Here is a 20,986-nt window from a genome sequence, read left to right on the forward strand (position 1 = left end):
AGCAGGCTCGGAGGGTAGTAATCAATGGCTCAATGTCTAGTTGGCAGCCCGTATTAAGTGAAGTGCCGCAGAGGTTGGTCCTGGGGCTGGTTTTGTTCAATGTCTTCGTCAGTGACCTGGAAGATGGCATAAAGCGCACTCTCGGCAAGTTTGCAGATGACACCAAGCTGAGGGGAGTAGTAGAGACATTGGAGGGTAGGGCTACGATTCAGAGTCAATAAGATTCAGAGTCAACTCAGAGTAGATTTTGTCTCAATATGCATTTTGCATGGACTGCTAGCCTTCCCTAGCAGTAGTCTTCACTCCTTATCAGCAAAGGGGTGTGTGGTAGTTGAGCACAAAAGCTCTGTGCACTCTATGCCAAAGTCCAGCTCTGCTGCTGGTACCTCTCCTTAGTTCCCTGCCCCTCTCTTCCATCACATATGCACACAAGCAACATGCACCTCCCATGCTTTTTCTCTTCTGCCTCTAGCCAGCCAGGCAGGCACTTCCATGGAGATAAACCACTCCTGTATGAAGAAGTCCTTTCTATCTGCTCTACTTCTCTCTTGGCAAAACTGACTCTACAAAGAGCACAAGGACCAGGTTTCTGCACCTTGTTTCCTAACGAGTGCTACTGCACTACACTGGTTCCTGGGAGATGAGCTCTTCTCTACATTGAGTAAGCATATAGACTTCAAACTCCTCTTGCTAAAATGAAGCATCTGCTTTCTCTCAGAAGAAGGCACTGAATTGCTGAGTTTCCTTTCTCCCTCGGGCTGGGCTGTGCACAGCTTCTGCCTAGCATTCTGGCTGAACTCTAATGGCATTTGTTACTGAGCTTTGCTAAGTGAAGGTCAAATTTTACTTTTCTTCACCTTGTGCCAAGGCCCTTCTGAAAGGAAAACACACTTGTGCAAAATGAAGATTTTACTAGACATTGTTTCCTCCACATATACCAAAATGATAGCAGCTCCCCTCAGTCCAAGAAGGGAGAGACTTTAGGAATGTGTGAGTCCATGTGCTCAGCTCTCTTTTACAACGCTGCTTTTTGGCTCTGTGGCTCTGCTCAGATTCCCCGCTTCCTTCTTCAGAACATTTAGCAGTGTCTGGGAACTTTCCAGGATCTAAGGGGGAAAGAAACAGAAGTTACTTACCTCCTACACAAACTCTCTTATCACAGGTTGCTTCTGAATTAACCATTCAACTGATCCCTTTATGGTCAAGAGGAATTTTCCACCAGTGCAGTCTTTAAAACTTCTGGGAAGTGCAAGCTAGTGGTTTGATGCTAGAATTGTTAGGGGAGGGTTATCTGGCCTGTGTTTTGGAGGAAGCCAAATGGAATGATTGCAAAAGCCATTTATTAATATTCATAGATGTTAAGGCTGGGAGAGACCATTGTGGCTTCCTACAGCATACAGGCCGGAGAACCTCCCTCTGTGACTCCTGCATCAAACCAGTAACAAGGGGATGAACAGGAGGGTTTTTAGAAAGATGCACAAATCCTTGATTTAAGGATGCCAAGTGATAAAATCTGTCACATCCCATGGTCAGCTGCTAAGTACTCTCACTGCTAAAAAAAGTGTACCAGGCTTTTGGATTGTGTTCTGCCTTGTCTGCTCCAGTGAAGGGCACTCTGCTAAACCTTTTCCCTAGCCAGATACTTTGTCTCAAGTTCTCTCTCACTTTTCTCTTTATTATGAGTTCCTTAGTCTTTTGCAAGCTAGGATTTCCAGAGCTTGGATCATTCTTGTAACTCTCTTCTGATGACTTTCCTATACGTGGACATTTTTTTCTTGGTACAGAGAAGGCAATACTCAGTAATTGTCTCATTGATGCTGTATACAAAGGCAATATCATCTCTACCTTAACTCAGCATTCACAGGAACATACAGCTAAGGCTTGCATTAGATCTGTTAGCCACAGCACCATTCTAGTACATTCAGCCAGTTCCCATCATAGCCAACAGGGCTGTGCAAAGCTTCGGGTGGTGATTCGATTCAGAGGAGATTCGGCCAGATTCAATGGCCCAATCACTGAATCGAATCAGGCAACCAATTAAAATTAAAGGTCTGAATCGATTTAAAGCTCTCTGAATCTCCGTGGAAGAGCCCCCCACATGGCATAAGGCAGGGCGGATTTCCCCCGCTGGTAGGAACAGTGAGTCCGGGGTTTCTCTCATTTTTTTTTTTTTCTTAAAGGGCCAGAACCACAGCAGGCAGGGCAACCATGGGAAAGCAGGGGGGAGTCAAAGGGTTCGTGCAGAGCACCCCACAGGGCAGTAGGGAGCAGTGGGGATTGCTCCCCCAACTGGCAGCACCTGCTGCGTTGGGGCTTTTTCTTTTCAAAATGCCGGGAGCTGGGGCGGCCCAAGAGAGCGGACAGGGGATGGGCCTGGGCCATTCGGAGATTTGACAGGAGCCGAATCTCTGAATCAGTTTCAGGCAAATCGATTCGGGACAGTGATTCAAATCACCAAATCGAAACACTGTCCCCCGAACTGGCCAAATCCGAAGTGAATGCTGACCACTTCATACAGGCCTAATGGCCAATAATGCCCTTCCATGGCTTGCCAGTGTGAGCTGTTTTTTAATTTCTACATAGATAAACTTGTATCTGGCAGCTGCATGGGTCTTGCCAGAGTAGCAGCACCTGCTTTATCCACTTTCTGCAGGCACTATCCTCTCTGCCCCACAACCAACACATCTGGAAAGGGAAATGTCGCCTTGCCCTGCTACGTAGTTTTTTTTCCAGGCTCCATTCATTACACTCATACAGTAAATACTAAGAGACTACAGCACAGTTCTCACACAATCTACATGATTGTGCCATGACAACTGCAGGTGCCATGAGCTTTTCACACCCTTCCAGTCTTCCTATAACTCAGACATAGCAACACTGGAGAAACAATGCAAGGCAGGACTTCTGCCATGACAACTCTACTAAAGGATCCCCTGGAGAGAACACAAAGCTTACCCGTCCCTAAGCTGTTTGTCCCTTGTGATCTAAGACAGCAGTTCTCAACCTTTTTTGGACAAGGACCCATCTGTAAACATCAATGGCCAGGCCCAACCTACTACCCCCCACCCCCAGGTCTCCAATATGTGGGGACCCCCAAGTAGCCCCATGGAAGCTGGAATTCTGCCAGCCTGCAAGGGAAAAGCCTCAGTTTTCCACATTTTTCTCTTCTAAAAGAGAATCCATTTTTGAAGTTTGTTGATCAATTTTTAAAGTTTGTTTACAACCCTTTTATATATTTTTGTGACCAACTTTTGGGTTGCAACCAACAGGTTGAGAAACACAGATCTAGGACAATCAGCAGCAAATGCTCTCTGAAGCCATAATGCTGCCTTGAGCACAGTGAAGGTCACTACAATCAGTAGTTCTCATCTAAAGAGGGGAAGGCTCAGAGGAGATAAGAGATTAAGAATAGGTAAGATACTGAGAGTCATTCCTGGAAGGCCACTGGGAGAGGGGTGAGGCAAACATGGGGAGAAAGACAGACCCCAACATAAAATCCCACAGCAGTGAAGACAAGTTCAAGTTTCTTCTTTCTCCACTATTTTCATTTCCTTCACAACCCTTATTATTGACCATGATCCATGCTTCTATGCTGGGCTAGACAGAACAGTTAATTCCTGGTAACTGTGGGTCTTCAAGAATTGACTCTGTGCATTCACAGTCGTGAGACAGCACTCCCTGGGGTGAGCTCACAAGATCCTCCTCTAAGTCCTGTCCATTGGAAGATGCCCAAGTACCTTTAAGCTGCCAGCCACTTGGTGCACAAGGCTAAAGAAGGGACGCACTGCTACTCTTGCTGCTGCCAGCCCTTCTTGATGATGCACCAAATTATGACCATCTACAGCCGGGGTGGCCAGCCTATGGCAGGAGTACTGCAAGTTGCATGGGCATCCTTTTTGTGGCCTGTGCCGGGGGAGTGGGGTCAGGCAGCACAGCAGTAGATGGAGCAGGGAGCAGAAAGCAGAGCAGGAAATCAGACGGGGATCACAAGGCAGGGAGCTGGCTGAAAGCAGAGGAAGAGACTGGGCACTAGGAGCAAAGGGTACCGAGCAGAGGGAAAAGCAGCAGATGGGACAGGGAAAGGGAATCAGTGACACCCAGGGAGGGCACGGAGCTAATCCGTGGCATAAGAAAGGCTGGCCCCGCGCTACTCTAGAGCAGTGGTTCTCCAGGCCGGCCCATCTTACCCTGCGGCCAAGGGGCTGTGCCCGCTCGCCACCTGCGCCACACTGAACGGGCTCCATGCAGACAGGGAGCCCCTTCCCCGCCCCAGGTGTCCCCAGCACCCCGCACCTGCCTCGCAGCCCCGCCCCATTTCATTTCAGCCACTTTCTACCGCAACTGTGACTTGCCCATGGATTGGGGGGCCCCAAAACCACGTTGCAGCCCCCACCCCAGGACAGCATGGTGCTTCTCGACCTTCTTTGTACCAGGCCCCATTTGTAAACATCAGTGGCCCTTCCCGACCCAGCCCCGCTCCCCAGGCCCGGACCCCGGCGTGTGCCCAGATTTCCTTTCTCCAGGAGGAGGCGTCTTTACAGCCGGCTCAGGACGGTTTCACGTGTCCCGCCGGGCCGGGCCGGGCCGGGCCGCTACCTTGCCGTAGGCCGCCTCGGTCTCGGCGATGGTGCGCTCGAACTCGTTGCGCGTGGCCATCTTACGGGCCAGCCCCTCGTTGAGGCGGGCCAGGCGCTCGGTCAGCAGCCGGATGTCACTCTGCAGCTTGGCCTTCTCCTCCTCCTCGCGCGCGATCTGCCGGCCCAGCTCGTCCCGCCGCGCGCACAGCTCCTCGATGCCTGCGCCACACGGGAGGCACGGCGCTCAGCGCCCGCGGCCCGGGCCCCGCGCCCCCCGCCGCCGCCCCGCGCCCCGGTCCCGCGCCTGGCCCGGCCCTCACACTTGACCAGCTCGTTGTTGTAGCTCTGCAGCGCCGCCCCCTGCTGCGCCATAGCCGCCCCGGCCTCTTGCCGCCAACGGCCTCCTGCGCCCGCGCCGCCCCGCCCCGCCCCGCCCCCGCTCGGCCCATGGCGGCGGCGGCCCCCGGCGCGGGGCTCTCGGCGGGCTGGCACGCGCTGGGCGCCGGCCTCGTGCCGCCCGCCGCGCTGGGGCTGGTGAGTGCGGGCCCCACTCCTTCCCCGCGCCTCGTCTCGGGTGTTTTGTTTTGAGCCCGCCGCCGGGCGGCTGTAGGGGGATCCCGCGGCTCCCAGAGCGGGCCCGCAGGCCTCGAGGGGGGCGTCGGGGGGGGCGCAGTCTCGGGGCCTGGGGATGTCTTCGGAAAAGGCGCCTTGCGGCAAGCCCCAGCTCCCAGCGTTGACGTTTGTCACGGGATGTCCGCGGGGTCGCGAGGGGGCGGTGGCAGGTGCGCGGGCTGCAGTCTCTGACGCGGCTGCCGTGCCGGCCTCGTGCCCGCTCCTTGCGCTCGGTTGCCGCTCTCGAAGTGCGGGTGCTGCCGAAGGCCTTGCCCTGACAGGCCTGGAGTGGGACCTGCTCGTGTGCTGGCTCAGGCTGGGGAGAGCCTGACAGTGGCTCATGACCCGCAGAGGGGATGGAGGGGGGCTCACTCGGTCATGGCGCCCATGTCAGCTGGGGCGCAAGAGGCATTAATACCACACCAGCGGTCGCCCTCGTGATGTGAACAGCTCCCCATTAGGAGTGGGGCTGAGACCTCCACCTCCCTGCCCAGGAGGGATGCCAGATGCCAGTTAGCTGGTAGCTTTCAGTCCCTGCTATACCCTATTGTGGACACAAGCCAAGGGCCTGCTGCTGAGTGGCTCCATCTGTAGACTGCCCCCTGAGACGGGTTGTCTCTCCAGCCTCAGTCACCCTTTGGGAGTCCCTGCTTTCATTTACCTTGGCGTCTCTCTAGGCAGCACCCAGGTCTGGACCAGTGGAACCACTGAAGGACGGCGACTTGCGGGCTGCTTTGGAAGTGCTGCGGAGCTATGACTTGCACTGTGTCATAGAAGAATGGTTCATTCAAGTTTTACAGACAGATCTTCAGACAAATATAGCTCCTGAATTCTGGAACTGCATTGGCCAGTATGAAAACACAGCTGAGGAGCCCCAGTGCGCCTTACTCCTCCTGGATGCATTTTGTCTGCTCAAGTGCCGCCTAGACCCTTATCTAAACAGTCTAGATCTTCTGGAAAAATGGACCAAAGCAGGCTTGCTCCTTGGAACGGGTTCCCAGATGCTACGAGAGAAAGTGTACACCATGTTTAAAGCCATCCTCTTCTTCTCCACTACAAAGACCTTCCAGGAGATGATCCAGCAGTTCTACAGCCGCACCTTCAGGATATATATGCAGCAGTGGAAGAAAGGAGAGGATGGAATGAATGAGTGTGAGAGCAGTATGAGTGAAAATGATCAAGAGAGTGATACAGAAGAGGGAGGAGGAAACAGCCAGCAGTGTGCAGGCTGCAACAGTAAGAAAGACCAGTGCTGGTGTCCCACAGCCATGGAGCAATTTCAGCAGCTCAGTGAGATCCTGTATGTATCTTGGAGGGAGGGAGGAAAGGGATCTGTTGGACAGAATCGATATACCATTCAGAAAGTACACTGTCTACAGGCCTGTCATGCGTATGAAAGTCAGAAAGGTCCGTCTCACCCTAGTCTGATTCTTGCAAGGCATTGTCCAGAAAATCTTGCCCAATGATTTCTACATCCAGCCCATAACCTGTGGCTGAGCTACAGCAGCTCTTTGACAGAGGAGAGTGGTCCTGGTAACTGCTGTGAGATTATCACCTCCCTTTAGGCTTCTGTTCCCTCTGGAGACAATGATTCTAGGCAAAATATTTTCTTTTCCCCAGATGCTAAAGATCTTGAGCCTGCTTTTGTGGTTCGGTAGTAGAATCCTTGTCTGCCACACGAGAGACCCGGATATGATTCTTGGATGCACATATAACTACAACTGTCGAGGCACCGAATGCCCAGACTGTCTGGCTTTTGGGTACTGTCTCAATGGGCTAAAGGGGGAATAGAAGGTCTGGGCACCCCCCACTTCTCCATACTTGTAGCCAAATGCATTGAAGGTCCTTGTGACCTCTTGCGCATACACTGGGATCCAGAAGGGTCCACGGTTGCCTACTAAAGATCTTGAAGAAGTTGGCCAAATTCAAAGTACTAAATACTGTATGCATACCCTACGTGTGCAGTGTGGCCTTGTTAATGCTTCTGTTGGGACCTTAAGGATGATTTGCAAGAGGTACTACACAACTCCTGAACAGGAGTTTAGAAAATATTTGCTTGTTTTTCCATTAGAAAGCAGTTCTTATTTGCAGTGTGTTAGCTAGAGAATATTACAGGCAACTGGAGAGCTAGTGGGGATATAATCAGGGATCTGGGTTTTCCGTTTGCCATGGAAAAACAGAAAAACGCAGGTTCCCCCTTTACCCAAGGAAAACATGGTATTTTCCTTTTAATGGAAAAACCCATGGATTTTGCACTTTTGCAAAGAGCTCTGTGCAGGCTGGCAGAGTTCCAGCCTGCAAGGGGCTAGTGGGAGCAGCAGGAGGGTGCTCAGGCAGGGAGTGCACATATGGCCGCCAGGCGGCCTGGAGGGGTAGGTCTGGCGGCAGCAGGGGCAGGGAGGAGCAGAGGGGGATTGAAGCCCCCATAGGGAAGGAGGGAGTTGGGTGGGGGTGGGGCTGAAGCTGTTGCCAGCCAGGAAGATGTGTGGGGTTTGAGGCCTGGGGTCAGAATATGCAGCCTCAGGGCCCCGGTGGGGAGCAGGACAGGGCCATGGGTGGTTCATTCAGGGGGTGGGGCCAGCTCCCCACCACTGTGCGCACTCCTTGCAGGACTGGGGGCACCTGTGCCCCCCAGATCTGTGCTCAGGGTGGGGGTCCAGGCAGGGGTGGGCTGCCGGCTGCGGGCTTGAGTTCCCCTGCCTTCTGTGGGCTTGGGTTCCCCACCCTGCTGCCCTCCCCTGGGACCTCCACAGCCCGGTAGGTGTGATCCAGCAGAGCAGGGCAGAGCAGGGCCTCATGGGGAAGTTCATTGCTGCTGTGAGGTCCATGCTGCCCTGATGAGGCATCCCCTGCCCGCATGGCAGCAAAGAGGGGTACAACCTCATACTGCTGCCCTCACTGCTGCCATGAAGGCAGGGGGTGCCTTGCCAAGGCAGCGCAGAGCTTGCAGCAGCAGTGAGCTTCTGCATATAGCCCCACTCTTCTCTGCCACACCGGGTCACACCTGCTGGGCTGTGGAGAGCCTGGGGGAGGGTGGGGAGCCCAAGCCCCCAGCAGGCAACCCAACCCTGCCCCATGCATAGATCAGGGGGCATGAGTAAGTGCAGCAATGGGAAGCTGGGCCCACCCAAGCCTGCAGCAGGCAGGGGAGGGGGCGGGCTCCGCTCCACTTCACTGCAGCAGCTGCCGCCTCTTGTGGGTGGCAGCTGGGACTCTGGAGCTGCTGCAAGGGGCAGAGTGTTGCGGACCTGGACCCCTGGCCCTGTAACGCTGCCAGCTGGGGGCCCCCTCTGGCATGGCTGGGGGGGCAGGGGGCTGTGGGTGGGGAATGAGGGGCACCAGCAGGGCTGGGGAGCTGTGGGGAGGAGTGAGGGGCACTGGCAAGGTCCAGGGGGCTGTGGGTGGGCAGTGAGGAGCACCAGCTGGGGGGCTGTGGCTTGGGAGTGAGGGGCCTAGACCTGTGTTCTGTGAGCTAAGGGGACAAAGGGAGCTCTGATTTTCCATGATAACCCAAAATCAAATACCAAAATGTATAAGTATTTAGAACTTACTTTTTTATAATGATTGAGGCACTGGTAGGCTTCCAAATTGCTTTAAAATTATAAATATTATCAAGAAAGCATTGTGTTCAACTGATACCTCTCTCTCTCTCTCTCTCTCTCTCTCTCTCTCCCCCTCTCTCTCTATTAGTGCCCTTTCATTTTAGTCATGGAGTTTTAATAAGTTTGGTGTTTTAATAAGAAATTTTGAGGGGTTTTTTATCAGAGAATTTGCAGGGTTTTTTATTGTGGAAAACCAGGATCCCTGGATATAAAACAGCAAGCAAAAGTGGATCCTGAACTCTGGAAAGGTTTAGGAATTCCTATTCTATTTAAAACCTCTGGCTTTTTATATGAACTTTATACAAGCTTCACATAGTCCCTTTGCTGAAAATCTAGCCTTCCTCTCTTTACTTGAGGGGCGAGAAATATCTCTCCAGTTCTCTAATCCATCAGCATGGACTGGAAGCAATGGCTAATGATTTTGTATGTCCTGAAGATTACTCCTAAAGAGTAAACCTGTTTATGCTCTTGCTTTGCAGGTGACGTTTGACTCCTAGGTTTTTTTACCTTGCATAGCTGCAATCTGGGGCCCATAGCAGTGTGTGTTAAGAACACATAACTCAAATAGCCGAAATTCAAATGTACCTGGGATTGTTAAACATTTAACTCTCTTAACAATATCAAATGTTAGAAATAAATGAAATGTTTAAAGCTGTGACTCCTTACTTCCTCTGCACTGCTGGGAATCTTTGAAAAAGCAGTGTGTTTGTAAGTTTTTGGAAGGAGTTTCTTTCCTGCCTAGATCTTGGAAAATGCTCATGCTTTTTCATTATTCCTAGCTGATAAATGCTTGATGATATAAATTTGGGTCCAGTTGCCCCATTTTCTGTTTTTGCTTCCTATTGGATGGCAGTCCTCCCCAAATAGCCATCCTGCTGACTGAGAAAAACCAATTCTCTTCACAAACTAGAAGCCAGGTGATCTAGCTAGAAATGTACACCATGACAATTGCCCTGAAGTAGGCACACAATTTTACCCTCTTCTAGGTAGGGATCATCTTCCCTCCTTCCCAGGCTCCATTATTAGACATTTGCTTTGTGCTTTTCTCTGTGTGCTGTAAATGAAGCCCCTTGTCTATATCTGCAGCCACAGGCTGAACCTGTTGGAGAGGGTGAGTTCTGATGCTGTGACAACTATCCTGCACAAGATGATTGAGGAGAGGATGGAGCGGAGATGCAGGGGTGAATACGAGCGCTCTTTTCTGAACGAGTTCCAGGAGGTAAGCCCCACGCTGATCAGGGGCTGTGACTAAGGCAACGTGTCTACTTCAGTTGCAAGTTAAAGAGGCTTATTTTCATATCAGCTTATTTGGGAAAGGCCTTGTCTGATCATCCAGGATCCCCAGTGGCTGGTAGAAGAGATAGTAAAAGTGCTGCATTTCTGTTTAAAGCCAGAAAGCAGCATAAGATTATCTAACCCAGGGGTAGGCAGCCCCCAGCACACATGCCAGTGTGGCTTGTGAAGGCATTTTGCTTGGCATGCACATCTTGGGGTGGATGGTGGGGAAGTAGCCAGGGCTGTACTACTTCAACAAAGATTGAGCCCCTTGCAGCTCCCCTATGTCCACTCCTGACACACCAACATTTTACACGTTAAGGTTGAAAGTATTTTTGGCACTCTGCCAAAAAACGTTGCTGACCCCTGATCTAACCTGACTCCCTGTGTATTACAGGAAGTAATAATATTTCACTCAGTTTCACCCATATTAATTAAGAATTCATTCAGGGACAGCCCAGGTTTATACAGGAGATCCCAGCTGCCCCTTCTTTTGTCACTGAATCCAAGGAAAGAATCCAGGAACATGTTGGGATAAAGCATATCTTCCCAGGAGCAGGCAGTCTTGGATTTGAAGGCAACTAAGGATGGAGAATCTACCATGTCTTTTGGTGGTTTATTCCAATGGTTGTTCACCCTCATTGGTTAGGTTCCACTCTCAGTCATCATGTCCTGTTATGTTTTTCTCCATATGAGAGTAAGGAGCCTTTAGTATTCATTATCCAACGCCTCAAGAAATGGACTGAAGCAGCCCCGTGGAGTCACTTGGCAATCTGCTTGCTTTGTCAGTATAAAGACTGAATTTTTAAGGCTCTCTTAATAGGCATTTTCTCCAGCTCTGAATTAATTTTCATCCTTTTTTTGGTACCTTTTCCAGTTTTTCAGCATCTTTTTACAAATGCTGGCCTTATCCCAGGCTGGATGCTGCTTCAGTCCAGTGTCTGTCTCACCAGTGCCATACACGGAAGCAAAATCACCTCATGGCTTCCCTGGCTGCAAAGATCATGCTAGCCATTTTTGCCTCAGCAGCTTATGGGGAACTCCTGTGGAGCTATTTATCTGTTGTCAGCTCTAAATCCTTTTCTGAGTCACTGCTTTCCAGAACACAGACTCCCTGTTCTGTTAGCATGGCTTGCATTCCTTATTCCTAGATGAATGATCTTGAATTTTCTTGTATTAAAAAGCATGTTTGAATGGGCCTAGCTCTGCATGGCTGCTGTGACCTTCTCTTTACCACCGCTCCAGTCTTTGCATAATCTGCAAATATTATCAGCAGTGATTTGTTATTATAATTTGCTTACAAATAATTGATGCAAATGTTTTATAGTACCAGGCTGAGGTACCAGCCTTTTTGAACCTCACTAGAATCACCTTTTTTCAATGGTGATTCTCAAATGACAGTGACTCAGTGCTATCTATCGGTGACTCGGTTCTTATGACATGTAACATGCACTTTAAATAAAGGTATCTGCCTAGGTACAGTATCAACAAAGCCTGTAATCGTACCAAAAAAAATGAAATATAATGTGTTGGATGGGAGTGTTTTCCCTAAAACCACAATGATTGGCAGTAATTACATTCTTATCCTCTTTATTTTCTGCCTACAGTGGATTGAGAAGGTGATTGGCTGGCTCAGCAGAGTGTTCCTCCAGGACAACCCCGTGGCTCATCCTGACCTGGAGGCCAGCAGTACCCTGAAGCGGTGGCGGTGCCATGTCCAGAGGTTCTTCTACCGTATCTATGCCAGCATGCGTATTGAAGAGCTCTTCAGTATTATTCGAGGTAATGGTGATCTCTGCCCATACCATGGTGATCTCTACCCATACCATGCTAACTTGCTCTCCCCTTGTTTACCAGCCCATGCCTTCCCCTTGGTTGTGCAGGCCCCACTTAAACTTCCCTGGAATGCACAAGGTGCTGTCCATGCTGCCACATCTTCCACTCCTCCTCTTTATGCAGTCTGGCACCTTTCTGATTGCTTGTTTGCCGTAGATTTTCCTGAGTCAAAGCCAGCTGTGGAAGATCTCAAGTTCTGCTTGGAAAGGACCAATCAGAGGCAGCAACTGCTCAGCTCCCTGAAAAGTGCTCTGGAAATGCGACTTCTTCACCCAGGTAAGTATTTCCACCCCATGTGAGTCTCTGTGAAGGGACTGTGACAGAGCTTTGTACAAGTGAGTAGGGATCTTCTGCAGAGCAGCTCTGGCACTGTGCAAAGGAGCATGACAATGTGAGAGTGGGGCAGCATGCTGACGGATCCCTGCCATGCTAGGTTCTCCCTGGTGTTCAGTGCTGTGTTGTGGGTGTTTCCTGTCGCAAATATTGAGCCCAAGCTTCTCTGCTTTTTACATATACTCTGCACTGCGGTAAGGAATTGGAGCTAGAAGGGTGGCCCGGCTCCAGACCAACTGTGCTTATCTGAGCGAGGACCTCTCCAAAGTGCTGCCCTGCTTTAGCCCGCAGGTCTCTCTCGCTTCAGATAATGGCGAGAGATCCCCAAGCGGCCTCACCAACATATTTTTCATGTGTGAAATGTGCCTGTGTATGGATGGGCAAGGTATATTCAGGTCCAGTCTGGCTGATATGCTCCACCCCTGCATTGTGGACAAGCCCTGGGAGACTCCCTTTGGGCCCTTTTTACATCCAAGTATTTGTTCTCTTCTCTGAGATTCTATCTGCCCTTCCCCTTTTACTTCAGGGGTCAACACCTCAGACATCATTACTCTCTACATCTCGGCCATCAAAGCACTGCGTGAGCTGGATCCTTCCATGGTTATTCTGGAGGTGGCCTGTGAGCCTATCAGGAAGTACCTGAGGTAAGGAGCTCTGAGGTGGCTCTGCCATGTTTACTTGCTCTCCCATCCATCCTGCTCACGATTTATTTTCTGCTTTTGGACAGGACCAGGGAAGACACAGTGCGGCAGATTGTGGCAGGTCTCACAGGTGATGCTGAAGGATCTGGTGACTTAGCAAATGAGCTCTCCAAAGCTGACCCAGTGACACTGGAAAATGGCCAAGAGAGTGATGATGATATTTCAGAGCCAGAAGATTGGGTACCTGACCCAGTTGATGCAGACCCAGGTTAGACATGAGGATCAGAAAGCCCCAGTTGCAAGCATCCTTCCATAAATGTCCCACTGCCTGTTATTTCCCCTTTGGGGTGCTCTGTGAGTGCTGGTAGTCCCTAGCCCTGAATGAGCCAGAGCTTGGGATGAAACAACTGGGCATCTCCCTCACAGTGTGGTCTGACATGTCTTGTTAGGGAAGTCGAGCTCCAAACGACGCTCCTCAGACATTATCAGCCTGCTGGTGAGCATCTATGGCAGCAAAGACCTGTTCATCAATGAGTATCGCACATTGCTTGCTGACCGGCTGCTGCACCAATTCAACTACAGTGCGGAAAGGTGAGACTAGCCCAAGCCCTGAGGCTGTGTGGAGGAAGTCCCTTGGCAAGGCTTTGCCTTGGGCCCAGACAGTCTTAGAAAAGGTTTGCCTTGCTTTGTCTGCTCTGCATCTCTGTGCTCACAGCCTGAGATCACATGCCAACCCCTTTGGCCCATTGGTATGGACTTGGGCAGTCACTGGAGAGAATTAAGTCAAATAGCTCCTGGCTTCATGTGGCTTGGGCCAGGAAGGTAGCAGGGGCCATCAGCAGAGGCAGTGGTTCTTTGGGCTTGGGTAATTCAAAGGGATTTGGGGTGATTTGAGCCACAGAACTGAATTAGTAACCTTGCAAATCTGGCTTGTGCTGTGGGGCCCTGAGGCAGTTGGCAGACAGCAGTGTGTCCCTAAGTGAAGAAACAATGAAAGAGAGTAGGCCTCTGCTAGCCAAGTAGCTTTGCGGGTCTCCAGGTACGCCCTGGGCTCAGTCATGCCTCTTCTAGTGGTACTGACAACCTCCAGGTTGCTTTGTGTGGGAGAACAGCCTGTGACAAGAACTAGGGTGCAGGACTGGGGAGTCATGAGACCCATCTCTGTTTCTAACTTACTTGCTGACCACAAGCCAGATGATGGTTTTCCATATCTGACATGGGACTAATTAAACCTGCCCCCTTTCTGGGTAGCCTGGCATGAGTGGTTGGCAAGGGCACTGGTGGCTACTCTTGGCTTAGCAGGGAGAGTGGATGGGGAAATTGGGCAAACTGCTATCCCACCTGGAAGTGGTGCAAATGGCTGACACAACTCCAGTAGTGCCTGGCCAGAAGAGTGCAGGTGGATGCATCTGGGTCCCTCCTCCCTGGGATCTTGGAGCTTCCCTTGGGGAGTGGAGACTGCAGGGCGGCATGCTCAAGTAAGCGTGCCTCCAGGGCTGCTGCCATCCCTACTTTGTTCCACTAGGATGGAAGGGCTGTCCCTTCCCAGAGATTTGCATCCTATCCTCTGTCTCTTGGCATTAGGGAAATTCGCAATGTGGAGCTGCTGAAGCTGCGATTTGGAGAAGCCCAGATGCACTATTGCGAGGTCATGTTAAAGGTAGGCTCTTGGTTTTTGCAGCCCCAGCAGTTTGGGCATGCCAGAGAGATTGGATCTTTGTTGGGAGGGGACAGAAGAGCCTGCAGGGCTGTGGGAAAGGGGCCTTTTGAGGGTAGTCAAAAGCTACCATAACCATGCTCAAAATCCTTCCCTGTTCTGAATCCTGTGGGTTGGCCAGTTGATCTGAGGTAGGGCTGCCTTGGCTCTGGAGCTGTTGTCCTCACAGCTGTCTGGCCAGCTCTGCCTGCCAGTGGGCTGAGCTCCTTCTGGAGCAAGAGCTGCATCCCCAGAAGTCTCTATGAAGACCATGACCAACAGTGCTTTGGGCTCTGCCTCGGGGTATCTAGGGCAAGTGATGGACACCACCAGGTTGGATCCAGGGCCCTCTGGGAGTGGATTCCCTTGCCTGTTTCCAGTCTTCCTGGTCAGCTGTTTCCCGAGCACTTCCAGTCCCGTAATTGCTTGACATTTCAGCCAGAGCCACCACCTTCTTCCTGCTCAGCAGTCTGGTCTGTTGCATTGATGTACAGGTTGGGCCTGTAGGCCTTCCCTGTCCTGCCTTCTAGCTAGGGCAGGAGAAGCCATGTAGGGACCTTTCCTCAGGCTGATTAGTGTCACACCTAGGTCCCAGGTTCTCCTGATTTCTGACTGCCTCTGCTAGATGGAACCCAGTCTCCCTGTGCATGTCTGTAGGCACAGAACCCTCTTAGCTTCTCTTGTCGCTGGTGTTCTCAGATCCTTTCTCAACATTATTCTGGCTCTCCTTTTGGGATGACTAGAGGTTGTAGCATCTGTAATTTCCTCATCTTCCCCTGCAAACTGTTGTCATGACCCCTTCTGCAGCTTGAGCCTGTTCTCCTTTGGGATGTGCCCTGGGAGCTCTCCAGCCCTGCAGGGGGTTGGTGTTGGTCCTGCTCCAGGGGCTTGCCTGGGAGAAGAGCAGGCACTTCACACTGGATGCCATATCCTGCCTCTCTTGCCAGGATATGGCTGACTCGCGACGCATTAATACCAACATCCGTGATGAGGAGGAGAAGCTCCCAGAGGAGGAGAAACCCCCGTTCAGTCTTGTTGCTGTTATCCTGTCCAGTGAGTTTTGGCCCCCACTGAAAGAGGAGAAGCTGGAGCTCCCAGACCAGGTTAAGGAAGCTATGGATGCCTACTCCAAGAAGTATGAGAAACTGAAGGTGAGGTATCTCTGATGTCCATCTCGTAAGGGTGGGGGCAGGGGCCTCCTTGGAATTAGCATGGAAACAACTGTGCAGCAGAGGAAGTGAAAAGCAGCAAAACATGAGGGCTCCCCCCCACCCCACTCCCTTCCCACAACTCCTGCCTTGGGAGAGCCTCATTTGCTGTGCTCCAGCAAGGGCTTGTAGAGTCAGGGAGCAGGAGGGAGAATTGGTGCCTGGACAGCAGGAAAAAGACTTCCTGTTGCTGCCAGACCTACGATCTCAGCCCTCTCAAGGTACTGTAGCTTTCTGTCTGGTTGCAGTCATATCCTTCCAATTCACATCTTCTCGTTGACTCTTAGACTTTGCTCCTCATTTTTGCCTGCTTGTGCTCCTTTGCAGCATGCTTCAGTGGCAGAGGACACCTCTGTCCCTGCCTTTTGGCTAAACCATGCCTGGTGGTTGAAGCTCCAGAAGGCTTTTCTCCTCACCAGTGAGAGGTTTTGTGTTAGAGTGGGGCAGGCAGCATGGATTTCCTGGCCTGGTCTACTCTATGTGGGTGAGGGGTAGATGTTAGTGAGACAGGTGAGCTAATTTGCAGGACAGCTGGCTGAGGCCTGTTTAGCCAGAGGGGTGATCTGATACATGTCTGGTTAACCTGAGGCAGTTCTGGATGCTTCTATACTGGTTTCACCCTGGCTTGCAGCCAGGTAGCTTATGTCAATAAATGTGCAGGTGCAAGCCAGGCCAATAGAACCAGTTTGAAAGTCCCCACACTCAGATGCTTCAGCAGAGCAACCAAAGTAATCAAGGGCCAACTAGTACAAGGTCTCTGTGCTGGCAAGCACAGGTAGTTCCCAAACGTTAACCTTAACCTAGGATCCTCAGCAAATTATAAACCTGGCATGTCTTAAAATCAATGCCCTCTGCTTTGCTGTCTGAGTCTCCTCATCTGTCTGGGACCGGGGATTACCATGTCCTTTCCTAATCCTGAGGGTTTCCAGGACTCTGCCAGGCCAAGCAGACCATGTCTGTGTCCTACCTTTTCCTCTGGCAGACATCTATTCATAGACATGGGCACAAAGTGTGGGACACCAGTTGATCTCTTCACCTCCATGACATTGGGTAGGGAGGGGATACCAGAAGCTTACATTTAATCATTTAACCTGCTGACCCAGTGAGCAGAGGGCTCTTACCTTTTGTGGGTGACACCTGATCCTACCTCTGCATTTAGAGGCTGCTTCTCTCCTGAGGTAATCCTGCTCCAGACTGAACAGTGCTCCTAGGGAAAAAGGAGTCTTTTCACTTCTCCCCATCACCCTCTGCCCCCATTTGCCTACAAAGCTTCCTTCCTAGATTGGCCTTACTGCATAGGAGGAGGGTGGTTCTGCGCAACCTGTTATGATGGTGGGACAGTAGCCCTGCGGCTGGAGTTAGGCTGTGTCAGATGGGGACATAAGTGCCAACTCCATGGATGCTTTGGGGTTCAGCACCCATGGAGCCACACTTGCAGATGTTTAAAAAAAAATCAAAAAATACTTTACCAGAAGAAGCAGCATATGACTTCAGCCCAGGTCTGCAGCATCTGTAAAGACTGGGCACTGCAGTGGAGCTTTTTGGTGCTGTTAGCTAAAACTGATTCAATCAGCTGTTAGATAAAAGTGCCAAAAAAGCCCCACTAAAGTGCCCGATCTTTACAGATGCTACAGAGCCAGGTAGAAGTAGCACGCTTGTTCTTCCAGGCATGCACGGGGCTCAGCATGGGAACAGCTGACTTAAAAGTAATGTCTTTTTTTTTGTTTTGTTCTGTTTCTTTACATCTGCAAACACCTACTAGCAAAAAAAAAAAAAGCACCTATGGGTGAGGCAGTGCCTGGGGCCTGGGTGATGGCTTGTGTCTGGGGAAAATGGTGTGTATTGCGGGGGGTTGAGTAAAGTGCTGGCCATCAAGTGTGACTGTTCCAGCTGTGAGTGGCAATGGCATTTGGGGTGGTGCCTGTCAGGTGAAGGCCCTGCCATGTATATGTGGTGTAAGCACCTGCCTCTCTCTTTTCAGGCCATGAGGACTCTGAACTGGAAATATCACCTGGGCCTGGTGAGCCTGGATGTGGAGCTGGCAGACCGCACACTCTCCCTCTCTGTCACTCCTGTGCATGCCGCCATCATCCTGCACTTTCAGACCAAGAGTGAGTGGGACCATGCAGCCCAGTTGGATATTGCTTTTGCTTGCTGGTAGCCCTTTCCCTTGTTCTTGGCATGACTAGCTGCCTCCTTCCATTTCTGGTCTACAGCCATTCAATAGCCCTGGGAAGCCCCTCTCTACTTCAGTCTCAACCTTCTCCCCTGTTCCCTGCTTGTTCCCACCACTAGCTCCCATTCAGTTCTATCTTGAGATCAGAATGATCCTGCAGTAGTTCCTCAGTGTAGCCTGTTCCATGTCTTGTTTCTGAAGCGGCAGATGCTTGGATGCTTGGCACTTACTGGAACATGATACAGAAAGTGATTCATTGTAACTGCTGAGTTGGCAGGGGCAAAAGAAAAATCCTTTTCTTACCTCACCCAGTCGCTCAAGGAGCTCATCAGTAAATAAGGACCTAGAAGACAATGGCTAAGCAGGCTCAGGAAGGGCCTGGCTGCTTATATAAGAGGAACATTCAGGGTTCATTAGGTGGGATGCTAATTACCTGAGTCTCAAAGCTACCCCTCACTTGCAGTTTCACTCCCAGCATGGGTGAGTCTTGTCTTTCCTCCAACAGAAGCTGATCTAGAGGTAGGACACTGGATAAGGTAAAGCATAGGTGTGAACCAGATTATGCCTGAACTATTAGTGTGGAGGTTCAGTAAGAGGAGCCAGCACACAGGCTGTATCATTACTGGCTGGACTGGTCTGGACACAGGCTGTGCTGAGGGTCCAGCTGCTACACCAAGACCTGATTGTGCTTCTCTGGGTGTTTTTTTTTTATGTGGGATCCTCCAGGTACATGGACACTGACAGAGCTAAGTGAAGTGCTCAAAGTGCCTGTGATGTCGCTCAGGCGTAAGATGACACTGTGGCTGCAGCAGGGCGTTCTCCGTGAGGAACCACAGGGCACATTCACAGTGATCGAGGAGGAGCAGAAGGATCAGGCAGAGAAGGTCGTTCTGATAGACAGTGACGAAGAGGGTGACTCTGCCATGGCTTCTCAGGCTGACCAGAAGGAGGAAGAGCTGCAGGTATTTGCCGTGTGCTTTGGGTGCCTACGGAACAGCGAGGAGAGTTGAGCAAAAAACAGCAGTTCTGGCTTGGCAGCCAGACCAGGAAGCAGCCTTTTAGTTTTAGGGTTGGTTTTTGTTTTTTGTGTTTTGTTTTTTTGAACCTGCTCTGAATTGTAGAAGGGGCATTGAAAAAAGTCATTTGGAGTTGGACAAAATAAATAGCTTGATTGGGGGGTATTTTCAGTAGACACAGAGGGCTTTGCCAGGGGCCTTAGGTGCCATTCATGAGGCAAGCAGTTGTGACACTCCCCCTCTTCACCCAGGAGTCCAGTAGGACAGACCCTTGTCTAGGATATGGAAGAGCTGAGTTTCCATCCTGGCTGTGCCTGATTTCAAGGAGGGCCTTGAGCTGAAATCTCCCGTGTGCTGGAGAAATGCCTGAACCCAGGCAGTAAAACCCTCTGAAAGGGTAATATCTCCATCTCCCTGGGTGATGTTTCTACCATTGGACTGGAACCACTGCCTTTGTCCCAGGAGAGTGCCCCACCTGCAGCCTTGCAGAGTTGTCCTTGTGAGCTGTGCTCATCCCCACAAACAGTTTGAGCATTTTTTAGTTGTTCTTTTTGTTTGGCTAAAAGTGGTTTCTGAATTTGAGCTGAATTTACAAACTCACCAGGGGGACCAGCAGGAATTGGGAGAGGCTCTGTTCCCCCAGGCACCACCCAGGGTTACTAGGAATAACGGCCACAAATTGTTAGAAGGTTCAGGCTGGACATCAGGAGACATTATTTTACAGTTAGGGCTGCCAGGCTCTCGAATGGGCTTCCAAGTGAGGTGGTGCTCTCTCCTACCTTGGGGGTCTTCAAGAGGAGGCTGGACAGATATTTGGCTGGGGTGATATGACCCTGGCACTCATTCCTGCTGGGGCAGGAGGTCGGACCTGGTGATCTGTTTAGGTCCCTTCCAGTCCTAAGCACTATGATACTATGAATTCACAGGTTATTCAGGGTTGACTGAAACTGCCTTTTTTGGCAAATGCCTTCTCTAAATGTGGCTGTTCTCTTCTAATCACTGGGTTAACAACACAGCCAGCCAAGGGAGATGGGGACTGGTAGAGCATGTAGCGGCACAGTGCAGTGTGAAGAAGCTTAGCCATAGGGAGTTGTTAATGCACTACATGGCATAGCCTGCCCTCCAGCCTGTCCCCAGTGCCCAGTGGTCCTGTTAGGCATCCAGTGCGCAAAGGCTGAGTGTGTACACCTCAGCTGACACTGACAGCCCCACAGAGCCCTTTGGGGTTCTCTCTCAGTCTTTGGTACTCCCAAAGTTCCCCTTGGTTTTTGTAAGAATGTGGCTGCTAGGGGTGAGGGGAGAGGCTGGAATTTAACCATGCCTTTGTGTCCCCCTGCAGCTGTTCTGGACATATATCCAAGCAATGCTGACTAACCTGGAGAGCCTGTCTTTGGAGCGGATTCACAGCATGCTGAAGATGTTTGTGATGACGGGCCCAGTGGTGACAGAGATTGACATCCAGGAACTGCAGGGCTTCCTCCAAAAGAAAGTCCGGGACCAGCAGCTAATCTATTCTGGGGGTGTCTATCGCCTGCCCAAGAACTGCAGCTAAAGAAGGAGTACTCCCTGATTCCTGGCACGGCTTCCTTCCTGCCTGTATTCAGATCTTCAGTCATACTTCCTTCAGGTGGCATCTTCCAGCCCTGATAAACATAGTCCCCATCTCATCACTGGGAAACCATAATGGTTCTGGAGTGCATCTTCTCTCCATTGTCTTCCCATTTCCACATGGAGATAGCCCCATAGCTCTCTAAGCTGTAGAACAGAGCACCCTGGAGAGCATGGTGGTGCTGCAGCAAGCTGAGGGCTGGTCCTGGTAAAGCTTTGGGTCTTGCATGTCTATGCCCATTTTGCTGGTCAATAAAACCACCGGCCTTGTTTCTCAGGCTGAATTGATTTCCCTTCCTTTCCATCTACTGTCCTCAGCAGAGCACTCTGGGATCAACTCTTCCTAGGTTGAAATATCAGTGAGGGCCTAGATTCCAGTGTCTACAGGCAGGGCAAGATGCCCTTC

The 20,986-nt window shown here is 51.0% G+C and overlaps 2 protein-coding genes across 2 annotated transcripts; one reads left to right on the plus strand and one right to left on the minus strand.

The window, feature by feature from the left end:
- Positions 1-891: 891 nt before the first annotated feature.
- On the minus strand, positions 892-4,998 carry SSNA1 (SS nuclear autoantigen 1). Its single transcript, XM_090021777.1, has 3 exons — positions 4,898-4,998; positions 4,597-4,796; positions 892-1,106 (listed from the first exon to the last, which is right to left on the minus strand). Exons 1-3 carry the CDS (start codon positions 4,947-4,949, stop codon positions 1,005-1,007), a joined length of 354 nt encoding a protein of 117 aa, XP_089877903.1. The 5' UTR covers positions 4,950-4,998; the 3' UTR covers positions 892-1,004.
- Positions 4,980-20,858, plus strand: ANAPC2 (anaphase promoting complex subunit 2). The gene is made up of 13 exons (XM_090021774.1): positions 4,980-5,111; positions 5,867-6,489; positions 9,878-10,010; positions 11,674-11,848; positions 12,059-12,178; positions 12,762-12,879; positions 12,963-13,144; positions 13,326-13,467; positions 14,461-14,536; positions 15,520-15,723; positions 17,762-17,891; positions 18,683-18,918; positions 20,312-20,858. Exons 1-13 carry the CDS (start codon positions 5,025-5,027, stop codon positions 20,522-20,524), a joined length of 2,439 nt encoding a protein of 812 aa, XP_089877900.1. The 5' UTR covers positions 4,980-5,024; the 3' UTR covers positions 20,525-20,858.
- Positions 20,859-20,986: the final 128 nt, after the last annotated feature.

This window comes from Crocodylus siamensis, chromosome 11 (assembly GCF_052110815.1).
Source record: "Crocodylus siamensis isolate JL-2025a chromosome 11, ASM5211081v1, whole genome shotgun sequence".
NCBI lineage: Eukaryota > Metazoa > Chordata > Crocodylia > Crocodylidae > Crocodylus > Crocodylus siamensis.

What these genes read in the sequence shown, in the direction of transcription:
- ANAPC2 (XM_090021774.1), top strand. Translation starts at nt 5,025, where the DNA reads ATGGCGGCGGCGGCCCCCGGCGCGGGGCTCTCGGCGGGCTGGCACGCG. An exon ending in CCCAGTTGATGCAGACCCAG is followed by an intron (nt 13,145 to 13,325) that starts GTTAGACATGAG and finishes ATGTCTTGTTAG; the next exon opens with GGAAGTCGAGCTCCAAACGA. An exon ending in ATTGCGAGGTCATGTTAAAG is followed by an intron (nt 14,537 to 15,519) that starts GTAGGCTCTTGG and finishes CTCTCTTGCCAG; the next exon opens with GATATGGCTGACTCGCGACG.
- SSNA1 (XM_090021777.1), bottom strand. Translation starts at nt 4,949, where the DNA reads ATGGCGCAGCAGGGGGCGGCGCTGCAGAGCTACAACAACGAGCTGGTC. An exon ending in CAACAACGAGCTGGTCAAGT is followed by an intron (nt 4,797 to 4,897) that starts GTGAGGGCCGGG and finishes CGTGTGGCGCAG; the next exon opens with GCATCGAGGAGCTGTGCGCG. An exon ending in CCGAGGCGGCCTACGGCAAG is followed by an intron (nt 1,107 to 4,596) that starts GTAGCGGCCCGG and finishes TTTCCCCCTTAG; the next exon opens with ATCCTGGAAAGTTCCCAGAC.